At 34.4% G+C, this 27,841-nt stretch overlaps 1 protein-coding gene across 1 annotated transcript; it reads left to right on the top strand.

The window, feature by feature from the left end:
* The first annotated feature begins 40 nt into the window (after nt 1-40).
* Nucleotides 41-27,016, top strand: ATG3 (autophagy related 3). The gene is made up of 12 exons (XM_047724829.1): nt 41-486; nt 3,839-3,880; nt 7,959-8,008; nt 10,783-10,853; nt 12,355-12,462; nt 15,977-16,026; nt 18,177-18,258; nt 21,505-21,539; nt 21,774-21,929; nt 22,729-22,856; nt 25,032-25,100; nt 26,779-27,016. Exons 1-12 carry the CDS (start codon nt 415-417, stop codon nt 26,858-26,860), a joined length of 945 nt encoding a protein of 314 aa, XP_047580785.1. The 5' UTR covers nt 41-414; the 3' UTR covers nt 26,861-27,016.
* The last annotated feature ends 825 nt before the right edge of the window (nt 27,017-27,841 follow it).

The raw sequence follows: 27,841 nt of genomic DNA, 5'->3' as shown, positions 1-27,841 counted from the left end.
AGGCCCAGGTGGCGGCGGTGGTACGGCGAGAGAGAGAAGGGGAAGCCGGAAGGGGCGCGAGTGAAGCCTGGGGGAGAAGACGGCTCCCGAGAAGGAGAGGGGTGCGCGTGCGCCCGCCTCTCCTCCCTAACTCTCGCCTGGTCCCTGCTGTTCTCTCTTACGGCTCGGTGACACCTAAGGCCCGGTCCGCCGCCCACTGCTTGGGTGGCTAGCAGCGCGCGCCCTGCCCTCGCGATTGGCGCCGGCCGCCCCTCCCCCTCGTCCAGTCCGTCCCGTAGCGTCCCGTCCCTTCGGGTGCCGCCGGCCGGGTGCCGATGCGCGTCGGCTGCAGCGGGGCTTTTTTCTGACTCCTGGTCCCTTCCCCGGCTGCCCTTCCCGCCCTGTCGCGGGGCCGGCCGCTTCTCCGGCCCCAGGATGCAGAATGTGATTAACACGGTGAAGGGAAAAGCACTGGAAGTGGCTGAGTACCTGACCCCGGTCCTCAAGGTAAGCCAGGCCGGGCTTGCCAGGGGCTGTCAGGTACACGCTCAACTCCGCAGGGATTGAGGACCCGGCGCCGGGAGGGACACCGTGTTTTCTGGCGGGGAAAAGTGTAGGAAGGTGGTAAGGGAGGGACACAGAAAAGGGTGCAGCCCCACTGAGGTCTTACCCAGCTGTTCTCTAGGTTTTCGGGCTCCTCAGGTAAACTTGGAGCGACGTGTGCGCATTGCTGTCGCCACCCGTCAGAACCCGGCGCATCTGGGTACGTCAAGTTGGAAGGTGGTCGGCCGCTAAGTGGATTTCAGAACGTTAAATTTTAACATTGGAAAGTCTTTTAAACTTTTTAAACGAGGGTTTTGCTTACCTTTTTAAAAACGAAATCAGAATTTGGTACTAAAATGACATGTCACTATTTTCTTTCAAATTTCATAGAAAGTTTCATAAAAATAATTATAATATTATAATAATTAAGAGTTTGAAATAGTAAGTTGTGACTGAGGTCCCCTCTTAGATTTCAGAGGAACAAGGTGAATGGCAAACATTATCTCTGTCAGTATGGCTGAACCCAGCTAACAGCAAAGCTTCCCTTTCCGAGTTTTTAAAATAGCCGAAAAACTATTAGTAAATCCTGGACTTCATGGATAATAAACAGTATTATCCTAGATATATTTACTCGGTTTTTTTTTTTTTTTTTTTTTGCTTTGTCAGTCATACAGCGTTTTTAAAGTAAAAGTTGTAATAGATTAGCTGTTTTAACGGTGACTTTAGTTTTCAGAGATAAACTTCTAGAAGTACATTCAAGTTTTTAGTCATTGTAACTTTTTCCTTTCTGATAAATGAGCAATGAGAATACATGAATAAGGAGTTCTTGCTTAAGTGCTTTTATTTGTTTTTTCAGTTTTCAATGAAAATTTTACAGATCTTAACTGTGGGGATGAAATATCCTTGGATATGGTTGGTCCTATTTATAAGAAGCATTTTAGTATGCTAAGAATAGTGGATAGTTTTACTTTGCTCCCTTTCCATGACAAAGGGAAATAATTAGTCGTGTACTTTTTTATATTTATTTCTAAGACTGATTTTAAAATGATACCTTGTTGGGCCAAGTTTAAAACAAAAAAAGAAAAGTTTATAAATGAAAATTCCAATTCTTGCTATGCTTATATATTTTTTTACTGTGAAATTCCTTGTGATTAATATTAGTCAACTTTGAAATTGAAAATAATTTTGATGTTTGAATCAAATGATTTTTTTGCATGTCATTTTTCAGAAACATGTCTACCTAGATATTCAGCATTCAAATAATACACGATTGTTAAACTTTAGTTTCAGAGAGAAGAGTTTAAAAAAAAAGTTCCCAAATTAAATATTAAGCTAATGTTTTAGGTGCGCATGGATGGCTCAGTCAGTTAAGTGTCTGCCTTCCCCTCAGGTCTTGATCCTTGGGTCCTGGGATGGAGCCCCAAGTCTGTCTCTCTGCTCAGCAGGGAGTCTGCTTCTTCCTCTCCCTGCTGCTCCCCCTTGCTTTTGCACGCCTGCGCACACGCACTGGGTGTGTGTTTGTGTGTCTCTCTCTCTGTGTCAAATAAATAAATAAAATCTTTAAAAACAAACTTCTGTTTTACTAGCCAGCTGTATTTTATTGAACTTATAACAGGATTATGTTTTGAGTAATCATTTTACTTACTCTCCAAACTGAAAAGTGTTAGCTTGTCAGTATATACTTATCAGTATGTATTTTCAGTAATAAGGAAAGCAGAATTATTGACCCTTTCCTTGCCCATCCCTGTTTAGAGAGAGAATCCTTGTAGTTTCCTACTAGACATAAGAAGCAAGGAGGAAAAACTAAATCCTTTGGAAATAAATAATGACTTATCTTAGCAAGTAGAAATTTAAGAAAAGTCATGGCACAGTAAAAACCAAAGTCCTTACATGATCTTCAAGCCTCTACTTCATTGGTAGAGGTCCTTATCTCAACTGCTACTTCATTCCTTGCTCACTTTTGCTTGAGCCAGTCTGACCTCTTTTTTACTCCATTAAATACTCTGTTGCCTCAGGTTTTTGTATTCGCTGCTCCATCTGCCTAAAATGCTCTTTTACAGCCTTCTGACTTATTCATTTTAAGGTCACTGCTCAGTAGTCACCTATCAGTGAAACCTTTGTTTTCTTAACCATCCTATTTATTTATTTGTTTAGTTTTTTTTTGTTTTGTTTTAGTTTTAGAGAGGTGGGAGGAGGGAGGGAGAAAGAAACTCAAGCAGATTCCACACCCAACACGAAGCCCAATGCAGGTCTTGATTTCATGATCCTGAGATCAGACCTGAGCTGAAACCAAGAGTTAGACGCTTAACCGACTGAGTCACCCAGGCACCCCTATTTTTTTTTAAGATTATTTATTTTAGAGAGAGAGTGCCTGTATGTGTGAAGAAGGGGAGCAGAAGGAGAGGAATACAGAGAATCCTTAAGCAGACCTCCCCCACCCCCAACCCCGAGCATGGAGCCTGCCATGCCTTGGGGCTCCATCCCAGGACCCTGAGATCATGACCTGAGCAGAAAGCAAGAGCTGACCACCTAACCAACAAGCCATCCAGGCGCCCCACTGTCCTAATTTAAATAGCCATCTCTCTCCTCCACCCCTGACTAGTTTCCTTGCTGCCTCATTTTTTTTCCTTGTGGTTTTCATTACCATTTGGCTTTCCTCACTTCACTAGAGTTTAAACTCCTTATGAGGACAAGGAAGAGTTTGGTCTGTTTTATCTGCTCCTATATCCCCATTACTTCAAATAGTGCCTGGCATATAATGGTTATTGTAAATACTTGTTGAATGAATAATCATCAATGAATCCTTCCATTTTTGTAGCCTCTACTACAAAATCTTACATAGAAACATCTGGTAAATAGCATCTTTGCTTTAGAGGAGAGAATATTGTATCAATATCTTGGAGATAATAATGGGAAAGGATTAAATGATTTATGACTTCTAGATTTGGTTTCTAATGTTACTCAATTGAAATGAGATGTTGAAGATGTTGGCTGAATAGTAAGATGTCCCTAAACATTTTTAAAACATTTTTACTGTTCTGTAAAATAAAGATATTTGGTCATTTCACAAAATCATTGTGTGGCTTAATGTTTTTCCAAAGAGCTTTGCTCTGTTAAAGCGATGATCAAATTGTAATTATTTTAATGTCAATTTCTTTCATTAGACTTGTATATTCTTTGGGGTTAGGTACCAGTGAGATTCTTTTTTTTGTATGTGCTCTTTTGCCTGGAAGGGTGCCAGGCAAATACTTGCCCACAAACATTTTTAATTTGAAAGTGAAAGAATATAATATGTTGTTCTTTTTGTTTTCTTTAGGAATCAAAGTTTAAGGAAACAGGTGTTATCACCCCAGAAGAGGTGAGTGTTAAATATTTTCTGAAGCTATTATTTTTATAATTATATTTTCCTGGGAGGTTTTTCTTCTTTATAAGAAAACATCTTAAACTTTAATCTTGATTCTTTTGGCTTTATTAGCAATTTAAAAGGTATTTCTACTTCCCATAAGAGGATGTAACTTCCCTCTCAGTTTGCCACTTCTCATATTTCTCTGTAGTTCCTCTTTATTTAGAAATGGAGGTGGGAGAGGGAATGGAAAAGATTCAGATGGTCATTTACCCTTCACTCATATTTGTGTTATATTGAGGCTATACAATGGGCTCTATGGTCTTTGCTCTTGTCTTTCCTCTGTTTACATCAAACGTGAGTTTTTGTGGTTTTCATTTGTAAACTTTGGCTCATTGCTTTGGTATTAAATTTTCTTTCAGTATTTCGCTTAAATATTTTATTGCTACATACTTAATGCTGATTTTTTTTCTCACAATTCTTTTACTGTTTCTACTAACCAAGTAATGTTGAATCTGCTTAATGCTGAAACTGATGTCTATTTTATAGGCGAGTTGTGTTTTATTGAACTTTTAACATAGAACTTTGTTTTGAGGAATCATTTCATTTGTTCACCAAATCTATATAATAAAAGCTTTCTTTTTCCTTTAAGTAGTTTGTTCTGTTATCCTTCAAGAAATAAATACTGTTCTAAACATCTTTTTACATTCTAGTTTCCTCAATAGTTATGGCTGCATCAGACTTATTCTTTAGTCTTAATAAATAGCAAAGAATTTATTTAAGTATCACCTTTAACTTTCATTAAAAATACCACTCATTGGCAATAGAACTTTACTTACTGTTTTGAAAGAAACGTTTTGAATTGGGGCACATTTTACGATCTGGCTGTTGCTATAAATTCTAAGACCTCAAGCCTAAAAATTAATGGATCTTTCAGTTTTCAATAGTGGTGGAATCTCTTGAGTCCCAAATCTTTGTGAATTCTGAGAATGGTGTGCTGAATTAATCTGTTACCTAAAAATACCTTTATTTTTAGTGAAGACACATGGTGGTATAGAAAGAACATAGGAGATCTGCTTTCTAGACCTATTTCTTTTAATTTCTTCTTTTCTGATTTGGGCAAAGCTAAGCTGTGACACAGGCCTCATGTTTCCTTGTCTGTAAAATGAGGGGTTTTGTCTAGACGTTGTCTAAAGGACCTATTCTGCCTTAGGCACAATGAGTTTAATACCTGGAATGCCACATAAAACTAAGTTGTTTTTTTTTTTTCTTTTTAAAAGATTTTATTGGGGCGCCTGAGTGGCTCAGTGGGTTAAGCCGCTGCCTTCGGCTCAGGTCATGATCTCAGGGTCCTGGGATCGAGCCCCGCATCGGGCTCTCTGCTCAGCAGGGAGCCTGCTTCCTCCTCTCTCTCTGCCTGCCTCTGCCTGCTTGTGATCTCTCTCTGTCAAATAAATAAATTAAAAAATCTTAAAAATAAATAAATAAATAAATAAAATAAAATAAAATAAAATAAAATAAAATAAAAGATTTTATTTATTTGACACAGAGAGATCACAAGTAGGCAGAGAGGCAGGCAGAGAGAGAGGAGGAAGTAGGTTCCCCAGCGAGCAGAGAGCCCGATGCGGGGCTCGATCCGAGGACTCTGGGATCATGACCTGAGCCGAAGGCAGAGGCTTTAACCCACTGAGCCACCCAGGCACCCCTAAAACTAAGTTTTGATATTGTTAACTTTTCTTGCCAAACAGAGGTGTAATTTAGATTTGGCTCTTAAAACTATCTGTAATCGGGAGCAGGGATGGAAGTATGCTTTTCTTCTTGTACTCTTTGGCTTTATCTATGGGAGGATGACTAATTGGTAAATAGATGGTTGACCTTAGAGATGCAAGTCTGTGGTCATTGGATAGACTTAGGCTGTTTTAAAACAGCTACTAACCATAGAATGAATAACACTTAATGTGTATCATTAAGTAGTTTATGAATTTCCTTCTTTAAAAAAAAAATGCAAGGCAAAACTAGGTCAGCTGGGTACCCACCCCATATGCTGGATTGAGATAGAGTACAGTTACCGGATTGAGTTAGAATGAGTCCAGAGGACGGAAAACAAGAGATAATTTGCTTTTGATAACAGATAGAGTTGATCTATTTATTTGTTTTCTCTTACTGTTTCTGGGCTTCTGACCATTATCCTCCAGCTCTCTCTGTTTTCTTTGGAAGTACTGTGTTTAAAAGAGGTGTAAGCATTATCGAATACAGAATTGCCTGACTAAAATTACTTTAATATACATACGTATGACTTAGGTAGAGTATTAGTAGTAGAATAGCTTGAAGGGTAAAGTTGCTGACCAAAATGTTAACAACTGGTTTTATCTTGGAGTTATTCAGTATTGTATTTAATCACCAAGAGAAAGCTGCTGCAAGTGTTACTGAGAATTGAGAAATTTGAGTCTGCCTTATGTTTTGTTTCATTTGAGCATGTGAAACCTGCAATAATGAACATTGCTAATGAGGGCAGATGTACACATGTACTAATTATCTGCACAATTTTATGTTCTTTAGAGTTTTTCTTACCTTCTGGTGTTTTGTTATTTTTAAGGAATTTTAATTTATTTTTAAAATAATCTCTACACCTAGCGTGGGACTGAAATTCACAACCCCAAGATATGAGTTAGATGCTCTGCCATCTAAGCTAGCCAGGTGCCCCTATTATTTTTTTAATAGATGCTTCTGGAGGTATTAGGGAATAAAATATTAGAGTCTTGTGACAAGGCAGTATTGTTAAAGAATTTTTAAATTTTTAACTCTTTGTTTTGCTTGCATTTTGTTGAATTAAATTCTCCTTTTTTGGTGGTGACAATTAGTTCTTGGTAACCACAGAGTTGAAGGTAGCATCTGGTTACAGTGACCTAAAGTGCTTAAAACTTAGGGAGGGAGTATTGTTTTCACTTGGGTTTTTGTCTTTACCTAATAGTTTAAGTAATAATAAGATTCTTTGAAATAAAAGAACATAAACATTCAAAAAGTTGCTGTTGAGAATATGCTGCTAAATCTTGTGAATGTATCTTCTTGAAAGAAATTACTCTTAGAAAACTTACTTTATAAAATTTTACTGTCAAATGAAAATAGAGTATTATATATAGACATTCTTTTCTGAGACAAACATTGGAAGATTAAAGATACTGTATTTTTTTTTTTTTGCTGTGTAATTAACCACGAACAATACATGAATTTAAGTTAGAGCTATTATACAATAGAAGTAATTGGGAAAGTATGTGTGTGTGTTGCCCGAATTGGGACACTGCACTTACCCTTAAGAGAGTTTCTTTCATTTTCTGCTCTCAAGAATAAGCAGGATTTCTGTCTTACAGAAATATCAGGTATAATGTATATCATGTATAATGGAAATTCTCAGAAGGTTAAACTCTTTCTTCCTGAGTCTGTTTTTGATTCCTGAAGAAAAACAAAAACTTGTGCGGTGTTCAACCTGCCCAGAAAGTCTAAGATGTTAGAGGATTCAGTTTGCTTCTAACTTTTCCCATTGTTTGGCATTACATCTGTCACTCTTGTTAATGTGAAAAAACTTACAAAATGGGCTTTATCTGAACTTAAAAAAAAAAAAAAGAGAAATGTGCACTATGATGTCATAAACTTCTTACATCATAGGCCTGTATCATTTTCTCAAAAGATCTCCATTGAGTTTTCAGCCCCTAACAGGAATCTGTCTTCATCTTATTTATCCATAAAATGGTTTTTTTGAAATTTTAAGTCCTGCAGTGTTACTTTTATTCATTTCATGATATTGTATCCTTTTGGCATTATTTAATCCAATTTAAAAATTGAATTTAAAATCAATAGCACTCAATGTTTTTTTTCTTCCAAAATTTAAATTTTATAGATGTAAAAAATTTTGCATTTTAATAATAATCAAGAGCCATCCGAGTGGTAGAGCAGGTTTGGTGCTGTTTGCATTTATATGATTATTGGGTATCAAGCTTACATGGGATGATCACTTCGGTATTTTATCATCTTATATTCAGTAATGTTCAATTTTTCTTTTTCCTTTTTCTTTTATATCCTTTTAAATCCTGAATAGTTTGTGGCAGCTGGAGATCACTTAGTCCACCACTGTCCAACATGGCAATGGTAAGTAATCTTGAGTCAGGAATATAAATTAGTAAAATGTATGACATTATAATTGCAGCAGTTTGCAAAATGAATTAGGGGATGAACTTTAGAATGACCAATTTAACTCTGTTCTAGTAGATTTTTCTGTTAAGCAGTGTGACTGTGATACTTAAAATAAAGGCATACTTAAAAAGGCATACTTAAAATAAAATAAAGGCATACTTAAAATAAAGGCTGACTGACAAATTGGCTGTTATGCCTATTTTGATTTGCTCTGTTAGAGTAAAAGATAGACATTTTTAAGATAAATGGCTTTACTTCCTTTATTAGTATTCCCTTTCTCTATAGTGTCTAGGTCTGATTTTGTGGTGGATCTTTAAAAAATAATGTTTAAGACCAGCTCATTTTTTTCAAATTAAAATGTCTGCTGAATATTTTTATAACATTAATAAATCCAGATATTTTGCAAAGCCTTAGGTTTTTTAATCATAAGACTTTCTATAAGGTTCAAAGTATGCTCCCATTTTAGGAATTGGCTGTAAAGGAAGGTAGGTTCATGATACTCATTAAAGTTTGTAGCTGGAAATCTGCTTGGTAATAGATTTTTTACATTTTTTGGTTTTTTCACTAACTTTTTTAATTGTAAAAGTAACATAAAAAAAGTAATTTAAGCAACTAACCAGATCTTATGACATATTTTAAGTATTCTGAATAATAAGAGGATGTTATAAAACAAATGCTGTTTCATTACGTTCAAGAACTTAGGGAAAAACCACCTGACTATGGCTGAGAAAGTGATCCTAGTACTGGCAGAGCTATTTTAATTAGGCTAGAATTGTTTTGGAATTATCATCTTGTTTGGATATAAATAGTTCAACTTGTTATATTCTTTTTTCTTTTCATTATAATTCCCTTAATGACACTTTTTCAGTTGTGGTTGAAAGGTATAGTTTTAATTTGGGACAGAGGTTCTAAACTTAATGAAGTTAGAACTGATAATGTTCACCTTTATATTCAAAGAGCTGAAATAGTTAAAACTATTTTAAGCCAAAGTTGGAACTCTCTTTTATCTGTGGCCTATTCTGTTCTCAGTTTTTGTATTTGACTCCTAACCCAAAATAGTTTTATTGCTTTTTATCAGTTCTTTATCTTTCAGAACACTGTTTCTTAATGTACCAAGAAAGACCAAAATGTCAGTTTCATTTATTTTTATGCCCTTGTCTTCCTTACGTGCATTTCTATTTCATATTTAAAATTGAGTTAATATCATAACAGCTCTCTGATGATTTAGTAAGGGTGATTGATTTTTTTTGGATTATAAATTATCTATTAAAATGATATTTGTCTTCATTCTAGTCTATAATTTTTATGTATTTCAAGTCAAATAGGTATATAAAATTAAAAATAATACCTATTTTAAAAAAGGAACTAATTTGGGATTTTCTTCAATATAATAAACATTTTCTTCAGATTTCTTTGTGATAGTCCTTATTTGTCTGATTAGTTCAGACATACAATTTATAGTATTGTTACAGAAATATGTTATATGGACAGGATAGTTTCACTTTATGAATTGTGATAGTTGAGATAATATTTAGAACTCACCTATACCCTACTCCGGTGTCCACACTTCTGGCTAAAATGTAGGGGCCAAAGGAACATTTCATTTTAAACCTGTGCTAGTAACAGGTTATTTCCATGTTATAGTTTCATGTCTACAAGTGTCATCATGACCGTATTGTATGTTCTTCACTCAGAACTTCAGGCATTGCCATGTCATTATTGATTTTGACACTTGAGAATGGTCTAAAGAAGTCTAGAAGGCTACTAAGATAGTAGGTGTTTTTCTGGCTTTATCTTGTGCTCAGATCTATGGTTTCAACTTTAGACTGAAGCTTTGATAAGGCAGATTTTTATTCAGATGTTTGTGACAGATAACACATGCCCCTTAGTCTCTGGCCAGTTCCATTAGGTTACCTGCAGAAGAATCTTTGAACAATTTCTTAGTAAGATAATCTAGAGTAGTTATGAAAAATCAGAAATGGTGTAGCTGCTTCTGACACACAGAGACTATAGTGTAAGAGCAGGAGCCGTGGATTCACTTGCTTTTCTATATTCTGCTTTTCTGACCTTGAGCAGTCTGACTTTTTTCAGCTAAAATGGGGACGTTAATATTACCTCTTAGGGTTCTGAGGAGTAAATAATAATGCATGTTAGAGTTCTAAGTCGTATGCTTAGCAAACACTCAGTGAAAGGTGTTTTTTTTTTTTTCTGTTTTCAGTCATATTTTTTAATATTATCATGTTGTGATTCAAAGCATCTTTTTTCTCTTTGTTCCAGTTTTAATCGAGTGGCAGGAACAGGGATTTTGCCAGCCACCTACTTTGTTATGTAATGTCCTACAGATATTTTTCTGCCTACACTTGATCTGAAGATGAGCAGTACTTGAGAATTAAAAGTCTGAGATTATACTCCCTAGGGAACAATGTTTTCTTTTTGTTTAGAGGCAAACATAATAGTTGCTTAATAGTTCTATATTATTCTGTCTTTTTTGTTTGATATTTAATCTAAATTCTCTTAAGTCTCTCTGAGTCTCTTAGTACATTTCACTTACAATGCTATGCTCTTCCATACCCTAACATACATCACTTAACGGCATCCTTCTGAAACTAGTCCTAAAACAGTTTTCTCAAGAGTGTGGATTGTGTAGTTTTGATATTTACATGTGATATCTTCTGTCTTTGCTTTTTAAAATAGTTCTTGTATTTTGGTGCTTTTTGCTCTTTTTAAAGGGCTACCGGGGAAGAATTGAAAGTGAAAGCATACCTACCAACAGGCAAACAATTTTTGGTCACCAAAAATGGTAAGAATTATATTGCATATATTAGTAAATTTTACACAGAGTTATATTTTTAAAAAATAACAAAAGAAAGTTAGCTTTTTTTTTTTTTTTTTTTTTAAGATTTATTTGAGAGAGACAGGGAGGGAGAACAAAAGAAACAAGAGAGAATCTCCAGCAGACTCCTGCTGAGCGGGGAGCCTGATGTGGGGCCCAGTCCCAGGACCCTGAGATCATGACCTGAGCTGAAACCAAGAGTTGGATGCTTAACCAGCTGAGCCACTCAGGCACCCAAAACCTTAGTATTTACTGATCTTAATTTATGATTGAAGCCATAGAGAAATTTGGAAATTTGAAACTCTGGGTTCTATTGCTAGAGTATTTTTTTCCTTATTTCATTTTTACCTCCTTCCTTTTTGTTGCTACTTTTTGCCAAAAAAGGTCTAGTTTTAAGATGTGGAAGGAATGGACCCCAGCAAATTTGGAATTTGGAATTGCAGTTGCCTTTTTTTAAAAGTTGACTTTATAATTATAAACTTTTTTAGCTATTTGATTTTGATCTTCTTTAGACATAAACATTTGTCATGAAAAATGAAACTGATACTATCTTTGACAGCTAAAAGTTCCAAGCTAAAGATTTATTATCCATTGTGTCTTTGAAAGATTGTCTTTAGGAACAAAAAATGTTTTTTAAACTACTAGTTTCTCATTTATGAAGTTAATTTGAAAACAGCTTGAGAAGGTTGTTATAGTCCCTATCAGATCACATAAAGTGCATTGATTTTTTTTCCTAATCTATTACAGAAAGGGAAAATATGTATAACACATAAGTTTTCTTTCCTACAGCATATGTCTTATTAGAATTGATCATTTATATCCTTCTTGTTTTTTAAAAAAGTCAAGAGGTTAATAGCCATTTCTGGGCTCTACCTTATCATGGTTTTACATTATAATTGTTCAGTTTTAGACTTATGTGAATAATACCTGTTAATTGACACATATATATGAAAAACTTGGCTCCAGTATTGTATAAGATGGTAAAATGTAGCAGTTTAGTGAATTTTTACATTGGCTTATCCATTATAAATGCCTGAAACTTAAATGAATTATGAAATACATATTAAAACTTACCGTAACATTGCGAACTGGAGGTCACCTCTACCACCTCTGAAAATGACAGGTTGTCCCTTCCTGTTTTGAGAGTGAAGCTATTAAAATAAGGTTTTATTATTTATTAGCCTGAAGTTGAACAGTATCATCTCTGGCTGTAGCCTGCTGTTTTTCAGAAACCATCAGGGTAAAGAATACATAGAAAATTTCCTTTCTACTTGTGTTCTGACAAAGCTATTTAGGGAAAGATAAACCTTATCATTAATATGTCTGTGGGCTAAATACAACTTTTTAATCACTTTTATTAGAAGTAAAATATAATATTTCCTTAAAATGGAATAAATTATCTTTTTTCTAATAGATTTATATGAAGCAAATTATGTGCTAGTAACTGTACTTGTCATTTTTCTTGTAGTGCCATGCTACAAGCGGTGCAAACAGATGGAATATTCAGATGAATTGGAAGCTATCATTGAAGAAGATGATGGTGATGGGGGATGGGTAGATACTTACCATAACACAGGTAAGAGGAGAATAGAATACATATATTTAAATTGTTTTAAACATTTTCTAATCTTTTATTACAGTGTTGATTTAAAAACAAAAACAAAGGATACATAAGGCACAGTTGTCCCAATAGACTTTTTTTTACCTGAAAAGAAGCTGGAAGACAAATTGGAAAAAAAGAAAAAATGCCCTTGGAATATACCAAATTTCTCTAGTACTGCTGCTTTAGTAGCAATTTGAAAATACCTGTATCATTTTCTTTATTTCTAAAATAAGAAGGACAGAATTGCTGAGTATGCATATAGCTTGCTTTAGAATTCCTTATTTACATGTCATTCCATTGCTGGATGATGAGCTTTAGGACAGGAACTATATGTGTTTATTTTACTCAGGACCTGACATTTTAAAGTAATTAATAATTATTTGTTGAATGACTGTAAGAGGATTGTAAGGACCACACCCTTAGGTAGAGAGTCACTGTTGTATCCTCAATATCTATCACAGTATCTGGTACAGAAGTTGTTCAGTAAATTTGTGTTAAAAGAATTGACTAAATTCAAGCCTTTTGTAAGTGTATGTTTGCAGAAGTTGTTTGTAAGTCTGAAGATGAATTTTTATTTCAAGTCCTAAAAACCTAGTTTGCCACTATGTTTATATAACTATGTAAATGTACATTAGCATATGCTGCTATGGCTATACTAACTTAGCCATACTAACTTAGCTATACTAACTTAGCTATAGCAGCATATATTAATCTGCATTTACATAGTTATATAAATATATTATATAAAGTACTGTGAGTTAATGTTAGTTCATAGTTAAGTATAAGTTAATAGTTAATTTCCAGTTATATAAATGCCATTATGACTTAATTTTAATGAGGAAAACGTGTCCTGAGTTTAAATTGAGAATACTATAAAATAAGTTTTCTCCCTCGAAGTCCTAGAAAGTATACCAGAAGCAGTGCTAGAACAAGGTTTCTCAGCCTTAGCCCTACTAACATTTTGGGCCACGTGATTCTTTGATGTAGCATTTTCTGTACATTGCAGAATGATTAGCAGCATCTCTGGGCTCTGCCCACCAGACACCAGTAGTATCCACCTAGTTGTAATAACGCGGAATCCCTCAGACGGTGCCAGATATCCCATGAAGGGCAAAATTGCTGCCATCAGTTGAGACGCACTGCAGTAGTCAGAGGGCTAAGTAATCTGCTCAGGAAAAACTGCCTTCTGAGGTCAGTTTTCCCTCTACTTTTAAAAAAGGACACTATCATGTGTTTGTGATGATACAGGCACAGATTCAGGGCTTGGGCTTCTTGATTTGAAACTTGTTTGTTTCTTGATGGTTAGTGTTAATGTCAAGGCCTTGAGAAAATAGTAGATTGAACAATTTTTTTAAATGATTTCAAAAAATCATCCTATTGCCGCCACTGAGAGACTGGTAGATGGACTTTTTATCTTTTGACCTTTCCGAAATTGTTCAGCTGCTCTGCTTTAGTTTTCCTGTGGTGGAAGATGTGGGCAGTGGACTAACTAACTAGAGCCCTTAGTTATAGCACTGTGTTTCTAGTGTCAAGTAAATGACTTATTCTGATGTCTGGTTGTATTACATTTCTTAATCACTAGCTCAAAATCTAGGTGCATATTTACAAAGGCATTCATTACAGAAATAAGTAGGCGTCATTATGATTGGATTGATGAAAATCTGTTACAGAAATTCAAGAATTGAAAAATGTTTGCCCTGCTGGAGAGCTATCCTTAGAATTTTAGTTTAAACTATATTTTGATTTGATTAAAACACTGCTTCCAGTTAATTTAGAAGGTCATGTGCCTGGTTCCTTATTCACCTCAGTTCTCTTTGCTTCATCCTTGCTTTTCATAGGTTTCTTTTATTTCTCTTAGCCCTTGTATTGGTCATGGTTCTCCAGAGACACAGAAAAATTGGATGTGTATATAGATATAGATATATAGATATAGATAGATTTATTTTGAGGAATTGGCTTACATGATTGTGGGGGTTAGCAAGAATGCAATTCACAGGATGAACTGACCAGCAGGCTGAAGATCCAGGTGAGGATTGATTGTTTCAACTCAAGTCTGAAGACAGTCTGAAAGCAGAATTCTTTCTTTTTCCTTAGCACCTCAATGTTTCCTTATAAGGCCTTCACCTGATTGGATGAGGCCCACCCATGTTATAGAGCGTAATCTACTTTATTCAAAGTCTATGAATTTAAATGTTAAAATCTAAAAAACATCCTGACAGCTACATCCTGACTGGCATTTAACCAAGCATTGGGACAGGATAACCTAGCCAAGGTGACATAAAATTAATCATCACCGTACTTGAGAAGGTTACTCTCATTAGAGTCATTTGAGCTTATTTTTCCTTTGCCAATATGTCCTCCTACTCTTAGAAGAGTCTGGTTTAGTCGAATACTATTACATTATTATATTTGGATGGATTAAAGAGGTTTATTTTGTTTTTATCTATGTACTAGATTCAGTGAATCATTTGTAATACCAATTCATTGTGCTAAGATTTGGGTTTTATGTTATGAAATAATCAGACCTATTATGTAGTAATTTATAGAAAAACTGTGAAGTAAAAGCTTTATGTTAGAGCTGTGGATTTTGACATTTTCTATTAGTGAAAGTGAGTTATTCTTCAGGTTGGAGATTTTGAACAGATATATAAAGGTTTTAGAAGATTAACAAAGGGGCAAAGCTTATTTTGTATGTAGGGTTTTTTTTTTTCATTAATGTACTTCATCTTGTTGAATTTTCGAATTAAAAACAGTGACATGTATTTTGAGTTAGAAATATTATTTAGCTGAGTTGTGGTGCCCCCATCTGCTTAGTGCCACCTTCATTGACACAAGTAGGTTCAAGGTGGTTGCTTAATGAGGAGCAGCAGTGAACAGAATATTGAACTAAAAGTTAGCACATGTCTTCACTAACTATGAGACTCAAGTAAGTTATTTCATCTCTGGAGACTTTGTTTCTTCACAGGGAGAAATGATTGACTAATTACCTCAAAAGATAGTGTTTGTAAGGCTGAAATAAGCTATGGAAACAGTAAAATAGAAAACCCCATATAAATGTGATATGGTATTACTACTTCTGGATGTCCTAGGTTTCTGAAACAAATTACATTAGTATCTCCTTGAGAAAATTTTGATGTGTTTTTGAATAAAAATAAATATGAGTCCTATAGTCTAATGTGTTCACTTTGAGAATGAATATGTATTGGATAGAGACTCATACTGGGAAAGTAAATGAGGAATAATAAATGAGTGATAGAGTAGAATATAATTCATAGTAAAATATCACATTGCTTTTTTTTATTTCAATTTAAAAAGTGCTTTTGGTTTTACTCCTTTTAGAGTTCATTTATAAAATGCTACTAACATTGCCTCCTCTTTTCAGAGCAGTTGTGAGAATTTAGGTAATTTTAAGCATTTATGTATTTCTCGAATCTGGTAAATGAAAGATGTTTACAATTTTATTTCAGTGTTTTTGAATTTTAAACAGGTATTGCAGGAATAACTGAAGCAGCTAAGGAGATTACATTGGAAAGCAAGGTACTGGTTAATTAGTTACATTTGTAAATTCAGTGACATAATTATTTGTGTATATATATATATATATATATATATATTCTTATTCAAACTGATTATTTTCAAACTTTTTAAAATTCCAGTTTTTTTCTTCTCTCACTTTCCTATATCAAAACTGCTATTTCCCAGCGCTTATTTTTTTAGTCTGTTGTTTGATTAAAAAAATTTTTTTGAGATTGTAACTGGTAAAAACTACTAATTTTCACCAATTGGGAAGGCTCCTAGGCTAGCTTTTTATTTTTAAGTACAAGTACCAAATGTTCTGTAAATGGAGGCTTTTGAGGTTTATGTACTACGGTTTCTTAATTTACTGCTATTTTGAATGGATGATTTTATTTTTGAAAATTTTAAGGTAAATCTTTAACATCATCCAAAAAATAATGTATTTTGACTGAGTGAAAGCTAAATCAGTTAGGTTTTATTGTATGATTTATTACGGGGAGGGGAGTAAAAATCTGTAACTGGGTGAAATTTTTCTCCTTGAAAATTTTCTATTCATACTAGAAAATGATTGCAGTTGTTTTATATATTTATATTTGTTTGAAGTGATTTGAAAATAATACAAAATGCCTTTACCCTTATCTTTGCTTAATTATTTTGTTAACAGATCTCTTTGAAGATAGAATATTTGGACAGAGTAATTGACTTTCTTTTGTCCTTATGAAACATTTACTACAAGAGTTAATAGTTTTAGATACTCTCTTTTGTGTGTTTTTGTCATTTGGAACTTTTGGGATTCATAACTGGGTCTTAACAGGAAGTGTTAGAAACTAAAGTGTTTTTCGTTTTTTTCAATGTACAATTTTATGCTTGCTAGGGATTAAGTTTCAGTTCATTGGCCTGAAAATTCATCTTTCTGAAATTCTACTTTTTGGAGAATTTGAACAACTAAAGAGAGATCACCAAAATGGCTCTTGCTCCAGAAAATCTTGTTTACTCCAGCCGTTAATTGTATATACTTCAGACCTTGGGAATGATAAATGGCAGAGTAGTGTGGATAGCATTTGTTGATAGGCTTATGGTAATTCAAGAACTTCTGAAAAATGCAATAATGGTTAATATGGTACTTGGTATCCCACTTAACATTCTTATATCATACTAAAGGGTGACTGCTTAGAATAATGTACAACTTGAATGTCTTTCCTGTCATTTCCTATTTAATATAAAATTTACATTATTTTTTATAATTTCTTAAAATACTTGTTCAAACCCAAGTATTAATCTTTCTTGTTGGTTTCTACTGTATTCCTCTGTTTCAAGTATGATCACCATAACATCAACATGATTAAAATTTCCCTAAATGATTAGTTTGTTAGATACTGGCTCATCTAATAATTACCCAGATACTATCATCTATGGTTTCACATTTTGGGTGTGGTAATGATAACATACAACTTAAGTTTCTATTGGTAAATGGAGTCTTCTCTAAGTAAAATTGTACATTAGGTGAAACTAATGTGCAATTTTTTTTACTTTACTACATTGACTTCAGATTTTTTGAATAATTGATTTTGTGAAATGATAATTATGTATTAGGCTTATCTTTGGTATTATTATTTTATTGTAGTGCAAATATGGTTTAAAAAATGAACTGAAATCTTACATGTTATAATAACTAAAGTCTGATAGTTTTACTTAATTCAGCCTAAAATATTGTTCACAAATTAGAATATGTTTCACTTATAATAGTTTAACTATTTACTAATAATTTGTAAGTTTAACTTACAAATGTATTGTGACTTACAAATATGTATCTTTTTTCTCCTTTAAATTATGTATGTAAATTATAACTCTGAACCAGTTTCCTAATATTAATGAATTGGTTAAACAAAAATACTATTTTTTGGAAGTGCAAAAATTGTTAAATTGTTAGCTTAGGTGATTCTTGGTGCTTCTATGATATTTTTTATATTTTTCAGTGACAGCACTTAGCACATCACTTTTCATATTTGTTTTATGGGTTTGTCATCTCCACTGGAATAGGAGTTTCTTGACGAAAAGAACTGTCTTTACCACTGTTATTTTCTCAGTGGTTTACACTTGGTGACACATGAGTGTTTGGTGTTTGAACTAATGGACATACTTAAGTGACTTAAATATAATTTATTTCAAAGGACAGTATAAAACTTCAAGATTGCGCAGCAATATGTGAGGAGGAGGAAGAAGAAGATGAAGGAGAAGCTGCAGATATGGAAGGTATTTATGTTCTAGATTTTCTTTAATCACACTAGAATGTTGATTTTGGAATATTTATAATTGAAGTAGACAAGAATTGTACTCCATTGAGTTCTAGATTTTAACATTAAACAGAGAGAGAATTTTGTTTAGTTTAAATTTAGTTAGTGAGGAGCAGTCTTGGACTGTTGTACTTTACCTAGGACATAGCCTTGAAAGCATTCTTTCCAGTGGGATACATCTTAGGCATAAATCTTTAATGCAGTTAAAAGTTTGAAGATGCAGATTCTTAAGCTAATTCTTAAAAACTATTTCAGAGGGGCGCCTGGGTGGCTCAGTGGGTTAAAGCCTCTGCCTTCGGCTCAGGTCATGATCCCAGGGTCCTGGGATCAAGCCCCGCATCGGGCTCTCTACACAGTGGGGAGCCTGCTTCCTCCTCTCTCTCTCTCTGCCTGCCTCTCCACTTACTTGTGATCTCTCTCTCTGTGTCAAATAAAAATCTAAAAAAAAAAAAACAAAAAACAAAACAAAACAAAAAACTGTTTCAGAGCAGAACAAAGTTTGCTCATTTATTGTGTATTTTCTTTTCGTTTTTCTTTTTCTTTTTTTCCTTTTTTTTTTTTTAAACCAAATACATAGAATTTATGGTGAGATAGAAATGTTCTCTAGCATGCAGAAGTGGAAGATGGTGCCAAGTATAGTTGAAGCACCAAAGCATTAAGTAGTGTTTGTGGATGAGGAGGTGACACATAGCCAAATTGCCAGAGTAGCCTTGACTCAAAATACCTTTTCTTCTGTTTGTTTGTTTGTTTGTTTGTTTGTTAGAGAGGGAGAGAGAATACAATCAAGGGGGAGAGGCTGAGGGAAAGGGAGAAGCAGGCTCCCAGCTGAGCAGGGAGCCTGACTGGGACTCCGGGCTCAATCAGATCCTAGAAACCCGGGATCATGACCAGAGCCAAAGGCAGAAACTTAACCAACTGAGCCACCTAGGTGCACCTTAAAGTACTTTTAAGTTTTGTTTCTTAAATTACTTTTAAGTTCTCATGAAATCTAGGTGTAGATCTGTTCCTGAATTCTAGTAAGAGTTTTGTCCTTATTTTTATGGTAAACTCCCCATCCTTTGAAGAAATAAAACGAATTACTTGTAACCCAAATTGCTCACAGCAACCTCACATACCATCTCTATGATCAACTTCATATCTAAGCCTCCAGTCCAGATCTCCTGAACTTCAAATGTACATGTTTTTATTTTCACTTGCACCTGAATGTCTAATAATTGTCAGCACCACCTTCTTATACAAATAGTTTCTGGATTCCATCAGTCTGAATTGTGTACAGTTATCCGAGCTGGGGTGAAGGGTAGACAGAATACTATGAGTAAAGCATTCTTTTTAGAGTACAAGCTGTGGGACTGCCTTAAATATTTGACAGCCTTTTAGTGTGTTTTGTTACATTTCTCTTGGACAGAGCTAAAGAAAAAAATTGCTTTATATGGGATTTTGTTTAAAAAACAGTGTTGATGGTACAGCAGGTGATATAACAACAATTACTATAACAGGCAATTTTCATTCCCTGTTCAATAAACACTGGGCAGGATAGTTATCTATATATCAGGTACTGTTCTTGGTGCTAGAAATAAAACAGTAGATGTGATCTTATGGAGATTATATTCTAGTTATGGGAGACATAGAAAAAATAGATAAGCAATGCAGATGCTATATTAGATGGTTATAAGTGTTAGGGAGAAAAATAAAGGAGGGGAATGGGACAGAAGGTCTTGGGAAAGGATGAGTGTTATTTTAATAGGTTGGTCAAGAAAAACCCAATTGAGAACATGAGTTTTAAGTAAAGCCTGGCAAGAAGTGAGTGAACAGGCTATTTGGATATCTAAGGAATTATGCAAAGGCCCTGAGGTAGGAGCTTGTGTGGTATATACAACATAAGCAGGAGCATCTGGCTGTTTCAGTCTGTAGAGTGTGTGACTCTTGAACTCAGGGTCATGATTTCAGGCCCCACATTGGGTGTAGAACTTACTTTAAAAAAATAAATATGCTGTGTTCAGAGAGGAGCAAGGGCAGAAGCAGAGAAGTCAGGCATGGAGTCAGCGAGATAACCTTGGGCCCTGGCTTTAATGCAGTGAGATGAGAAGCCATTAGAGGGTTTTTCTAAGTAGAAAAGGAACTTAGAATGCCATACAACATTTTAACAGAATCACTGTGAATGCTGTATTGAGAACAGATTGAAGAGGTTTAGGGACAATAGTTAGGCTGTTTTGATAATCTAGGCAAGAAATGATAACTTAGGCTCAAGTGGTAATATTGAAAGTGATGAGAAACAAAATTCTGGACATATTTTGAGGGTAAGTTCAAAAGGATTTGCTGCTGCTGGGGGGGAGTAACATGAGAGAGACAGAGTAGTCAAGTCTGACTCTAAGGATATTTGACAGTGTCTGGAAAGGTGTCTTAACTGAGATAAGGAAAATTATAGGGCTAGAATAGCTTTGGAGGGGGAGTTTGGGAGTTCAGTTTTGGATGTGTGCTATTGCGACGTATGTTAGTCATTCCAGTAGAGCTCTAAGTAAATAAATATCCAAGTGTGTAGCCAGTGATACATTTGGGAATTATTAGCATTTAAAGCCATTGAGACTAGATGAAATCATCAAAGGAGTAAGTGGATAGAGAAAAGACAAGGTCCAGAAACTGAGCCCTTGGCTACTGTAGAGTTTTAAAAAGTTGAGCTAAGGAAGAACCGAGCATAGAAGATAGTAAAGGAGAAGAAGCCTGTGAGGTGAGAGACACAGCCAGAAAATATAATATTTTAACAGCCAAAGAAAGTGTCAAAGAAGGTGGGACAAAATCATCCAGATGGCCCTGTGAGACATCAGTTAAGATGAAAACTGAGAATTTACCCCTGGATTCAGCAGCATGGAAGCCTATGATGATTTTAATCAGCACATTTTATGCAATTATATAAATAGCCTTGTGTATGCGATGGAGTCACTGAGTGTCTGCAGTATCAGGATGCTGTTCGGTATTGCTAATAGGCTGTAGCTTGGATTAGGTTTTGGCAAGCTAACTTTCTCTGGCTGTGTCAGTTAAAGAATCTGCTGCTTTGGAAGTGTAAAATCAGGTCCCTCATACCTTTTCGATACCTTCAGTTAAAAACAAAAGCAAAAGCCCAGATTTTGAATGATACTCTGAAGTAATATATAGCTTGGTTTAGGAAATTTTCTTGAACTTGATTAATCTTTTGTTGCTTTTTAAACAGAATATGAAGAAAGTGGATTGTTGGAAACAGATGAGGTTTGTAAATTGAGTTTTTAGTTAACATTTAGTGAATAAGCTTGGGAATTAGTATTCCTAATAGTATCTTGATCTTTCTAATAAACCTTTATTTATATGTTTGTGTTGGTTATAGTATATAATGTTTTAGCTTTGGTTTTATGTTAAAAAAATATATAGGGTGGGAAAAATATTTTCTTAATTGTCACATTCATACTGAATTTAATGGGTTTAAATTTCTTCCTATATTGCCAGGCTACCCTAGACACAAGGAAAATAGTAGAAGCTTGTAAAACTAAAACTGATGCTGGAGGTGAAGATGCTATTTTGCAAACAAGAACTTATGACCTTTATATCACTTATGATAAATATTACCAGACACCACGATTATGGTTGTTCGGCTATGATGAGGTAAAAACAGAAAATATATTTAATGTAAATGTTTCAAATTGTTGGATTTAATTTCTTTATCATTAGGTCTGTAGGTATATATTGTTGCCTTTTAAATTTTAGAAGTCGTTTGTTTAACAATTTCATGATTAATATTGAATTTGATTCTTACTTTGAAGAAACTGTGAATTATTCTGTGTGACAATAACACTACTAAGAATCAAACAGAAATAATCTGTTAAGTATTTATTGCTTGGTCCCTGAGGGTTACTCCTTCAAAATATAAGGGAAATTTAACTTAATTTATTATATTAAATTTGTTGGGTATTAAATTTGATGGATATATAAAGCATTTACAGAATGATCATATTGGCATGTGTTTTTTTTTCTTTAAGACAGTAAACCATTTTTTAACTAATTTATTTTAATTGAATTAAAGGATAACTGAAATAAAATTAACTTGCTTAATTTAGTCATTCTTACGACTATGAATGAGAAGCAAAAAAGTAAAGCGAAATACACCCAAAAGATGAAATAGAAAGTTATAAAATGTTTGACAGCCATGAACTTGTTTTTTTGTGGGATCTTTATTGCATTAGGTGGTGGCTGAAGTCACATAGTGTTGATGTACAGACTCCTCCACTCTCCTCCCTTCACTGGTATAAATGTATTATAAACTCTCCCCGCAAAAGTCTGGTAGTTCTAAATAGTCTGGAATTCTGTATTATAGGTGAGGTGGAGATAAATATATTTTAAACATGGAAGTCTAGGTCTAAAATTTTTTAAACAGTGATTTCAAAACATTTTTTTATTGTTTCAGCAAAGGCAGCCTTTAACAGTTGAACACATGTATGAAGACATCAGTCAAGATCATGTGAAGAAAACAGTGACCATTGAAAATCACCCTCATCTCCCACCACCTCCTATGTGTTCAGTTCACCCATGCAGGTGTGTATGTGTGTTGTGTGTACTTCATGGATTTATTACCTGGGAATCCAAAGTGCCCTGACAGAAGAAATGTAATAAGCAAGTATAGTTCTCTTTTGTCTTTCGTAGAAATGTTCTTACGCTAAAACATAAAAGAAAAAGGAAAAAGTCACCAATTTAAGTTAAATTCATTAAGAATTTTTTTTGCTCTCTCTATGTGTTTAATTATAGTATAGATCTTTGTGATTTTACTACTATTTTTAGCTCTGAAAATAATTTAGAAGATGTTTTTTAGATTAAAAAAATACCCATCATTTAGACTTGGGTTTGCCCTATTGTGATGTAGCCACCTGTGAATGTGGAGTATGAAGTTATCTTTGTGTTTTTCTCCATGACCTATTTATCTCTTTTTAATGGTTAGTGAAGGGAGATGTATGCAGAGTTCTCTTTTCCTTTACTCTTCAGTTGAGAGATGTTCAGCCCTACTAAGTCAAGTGCATTTTATAATTTGGGATTTTCTTTTTATCATTGTGTTTTTTCAGGGCCAGATGAGTAAACGGAGTCTGTATCCATGATTTGTTGTTATTTCTAATGGGTAGCTTTTGCAAAACATTGAGAAATTCTGGTAACAATATTTTTGAGATGAAAAATTTGGTATTCCGTTGACTAATTTGATGCAACATTCTAGTTTTTAAAAATTCTTTAATATTTTCTCATTTTTTGCAGCCTCTTGATTCTCAAATTTTATCATATAGAAAGCCTTGTTCATTTTTCTGGCTTTTTTTATGTCAAGAGTTGTTAATATTGCTAACTGAAAAGTAATTCAAGAGTCATTAGTTTTAGTTTTTTATTATCTAGAGGGTTTTTATTTTACTCTACCCACTCCTTTAGTGGTTTGAGGTTTTAGGACATGCCTCATTTTGAGGCATGTCTCTCTCATATGTAAATTTTAGTCCAGAAAAGAAAGAAGAGGTTTAACTGGTAATTAATGTTAAACATGTTAATAAATGACTGTGTTATGCAATGTAATGTAATAGGGCCAAAAAGCTGGGGGTCTATAAGGTGAGATTTCAAGTACATTTTAGGCCTTGCCATCAGATTATGTTTTTGGATTCTTGGAGCTGATACATTTATTCTTATCTTCTAAGTTGCCTGCCTCTGTCATGAAGTTTATACTCATAAAAGTTGAAGCAGCATTATGTAAGCCAGAATATATCTAAAAGATCATTCTTTTGTGCACTGCCTTTTTCTCAGTTGATATACTTAGGCAATTACTTTGATATATCATTTTTCTATAGGAAAGGAAAGACACTGGTTGACTGTGAAGAGATTTGTGGATTGGGCAAAAACTTCAGATAAACATATTTCTTTATATAAAGCCAAAAAATTATTTCTAAATAGAATCAGATGGTGCCTGGGTGGCTTAGTCACCCAGTTAAGTGGTGTTAAGTGTCTACCTTTGGGTCAGGTCTACCTTCATCTCAGGTCATGATCTCGGGGTCCTGGGATCAAACCCTGTGTTAGGCTCCCTGCTCAATGGGAAACTGCTTTTCATCTTTTTCACTGCCCCACCCCATGCTTTTCGTGCACTCTTTGTCTCAAATTTTAAAAAAAAGGAAAAGAAAATCAGATAAATTTTATAATATGTATTAAGACAAAGACAAAATATATAAACTTCTTAACTCCAACCAAGTTAAATTTTTTTAAGACCCAATTTTGGCTTATTCTCTGCTAAATATTTGAATAGTCAAAATGACAGCATTTTAAGTATGTCCTTGTTTTATTGATTAGCTGTCACCATGTAGCTTTTTTGAATTTTCCTGGTCTGATTCTTGTTTGTTTCTTAGAGCAGACAGTCCTTGCTCTGCAATTATACCCTGGCATGATTTCCCTTTCTCTGGCTTTCTGCTGTGCTACCCCTTCCCCCCACTCCTCCCACTCCTGTTACAGGAAAACCAGTGCTGTTGTGTTTTGACTATGATTAGACTTTAAAAATTTAGCCTGTGTTCCAATAAAACATTGTATATGACTCTCAACAACCTGACTTGTTGGGAGGAAAATATTTTATAATACAACTATTATGTTAAAATTAAATCACTGACACAAATAAGGTAGATTTCTTCACAAAAACTTGCTTTTCCTATTTTGATCTAATTGATCTATGCTAATAATAGTTATTTGTTCTTTTGCTTTTAGGCATGCTGAGGTGATGAAGAAAATCATTGAGACTGTTGCAGAAGGAGGAGGAGAACTTGGTGTTCATATGTATCCTTACCTATATTTGGTTCCTAGGATTTTCTTTTCCTCTTTGGGAAATACTGGTACAGTGTTAGTGCCACAGTACCTATAACTTGTTTTAGCCCCTCATAATGGAAGTCTTAGTACAAGTCTTTATTTGGGAAATGTTACATTGTGATAGTTCTGCTTTGTTAGTTGGTTAGCACATGTACCTGTGTGCACCAGTCAGCTCTGCCTCATTACAGAGCCTCAGGTCAGTATGTGCTTTTCTAGGCAGCAGCTTGCCAGTTCTTTTGTTTGTCCAAGAGGCAATGGCTAAGAGCATTTGAATATAAAACCTTTGCTCTTGATGGAAAAGAAACTCAGTGGGCATAATTTATTGATGAAAGAAGAGTAACCTACTAATTTAGAAGATAACACATGAGTATCTTTTCTCTAAGTATATTTCCAATTTAACTGTTAACAAAAAATGTGCTTCCCTCAGGTAAAAGTAAACTTAGGTTGTGTCATTCTAAGGTCTCTGAAGCAAAGAATTCAGTTTAACAGATAGGTTAATTAAAAAGTAAAACACACAAAGTGTATTTCAGATATTCTTAAAATACGGTTTTCTCCAGATAAAAGCACCCTTCTCACATCTTACTATGATTTTCCTACTTTCTCTGTGGTTGACAAGAGGAAACTAAATCATCTGTTGGATATCGAAGTACATATACCTATAGCATGGATTCATCAAAAGCAGCCAAAATCGGTGATTTAGATGCCAAATAATTTGAATTAATTTGGTGCTAGATTGATGTTACATTTGCTTGTTCATGCCACTCAGTGTTAGATGTAGACTGTGAGGGGTCCACCCCTCTCTTGGAATTACAGATAAACTAAATTGCTAATAAAGGGTGTTCCTCAGAGGACATATTTGACATTAAAAGAAACCAAGAACTTTTGGTCCAAACCAGATTTACTCCTGAAACTGTGTGATGCATAACTTGAGCATTCATTTCTGTATTGGAGGGGCTAGGTAGCAACTTGGAAGATACTGTAGCTACAATGGACTCTTTCTAATAAAATCCTGATTTTTTTTCCGTGTTCCACAGTATTGGAAATATTAAGAGTTTAATGTTTATTGAGGGCATTGATGAGTCATTATTAAACACAGAGTCTTCCAAGTTTATGTACATAAACTAACTTAGAATCAGTCCTTACAGATTGTTTCTGCTTAATTTTTTTCTTTTGCTTCAGTGCTTTTATATTCTTTACCCTGCCTTATTTTCTTTCTTTTTTAAAATTTTTTTAAAAATTTTACTTTATTATTTCAGTGTTCCAAGATTCATTGTTTAGAACGTGGTGCTAATAATGCAAAGGTTGCCTTGTTTCTAACATAACCTAGCAGACTAACAGTAAAGGAACCATTTCCCACTCACTTAAATATGAACACCCCTGTCCTTATTTTTATATCAAAATAATTGGGCTTCTGTGAACTCATTAGGAAGTTTCACATTCAAATATTAAATGGGAGTGGGTGGAGCAGTATTAAAGTTATAGAGATCCTCATGTTGAATAGACACAAACTTGCATGAGTGAATTTTTTTAATATACTTGATTTAAGGTTTTATCTTACATATTTTTTCTGAGAAATAGGATAACTACACTGTTAGTTTAAATCATAGTACCATTTACCAATCTGTTTTCCTTAGCTAAAGACCTTTAGGTATCTTCTAATTTTCTTGAAGTTTGTACAAGCTGTCATTCCAACAATAGAATATGACTACACAAGACACTTCACAATGTGACGGAGAGAGCATAGAATCTATCCTAATTATTGTTTCTGATTTTTAAACAATTAACCCATAGATGTGACCATTGACCATATTCACCAATATGTACAATTTCTCTAATAAAGGGACTTATATGTTTATGCATTAAATAAAAAAAGTTCCACTACCAGACTTATTTGTTTAATAAAAAGGAGTGTAAAGAGACTGTTTTTCTTTCTTCTTATCAAAAGGTGGTAACAGCATTTTCTTTAAATAAGAACTCTGGAAATGAAGAAGCATCTCCTACAGGATAAGAGTGTTTTTGGTTCACATATAGGAGGAGGGCATTAAATGTGTTGTGATAGTGCGAACTAGGACTAAAAAATACTGCACGCTAGACATACCTTCCCTTTCTCTTCCTCTTTGTTCTTTTTATTTTCCGCCTCCTCCCTTCTTCCCCAAGTCTCCTACCTGCTAATAGCTAATACTTATGAAGCACTTACTGTGTGGCAGGAAATGTGCTAATACTTACCTTGTTTCCTGATTGTTTTAGTAAGTTGATACCACCAAAATTACTTTATATTAAAGATTCAGAAATATTTTTCCTGTTGTGATTGCATGGTAGAATATTAGCCTTTAAATGGATCTCTTTGTTGTATCATATCAATGTGTAGATCTGGGTGTAGGAGTTAGTTCAGAAAGGCCAAATGCATTCTGTTGTGGGACAGCCAAGGAGTAGGGCCAGAATGCCCATTAGGACATTCTCTTTATTCATTGCCTCTTGTCCCTGTTCTTACCAATCTGCACATAATGGAGTGGCTAACCTTGCCTTTAAGGAACCTTAGTTTTGTTTTTTTTTTTTCTCTTCTCGTTCATTCAAGAATACTCTCCTTACTTTCAGTGCCCCTTTACTTTTCTCCTTTTTCCAATTGTCACTCAGTTCTTGTATTGCAAGGATATCTCCATAGTAGAAATAATGACTTGGTAGTGTTAAGGTGCTGTCTGATATGGTGTAAT

Source organism: Lutra lutra, chromosome 1 (genome assembly GCF_902655055.1).
Source record: "Lutra lutra chromosome 1, mLutLut1.2, whole genome shotgun sequence".
NCBI classification, from domain to species: Eukaryota; Metazoa; Chordata; class Mammalia; order Carnivora; family Mustelidae; genus Lutra; species Lutra lutra.
The sequence above is the reverse complement of the archived record's forward strand: the minus strand, read 5'-3'. Positions and strand labels throughout refer to the sequence as shown.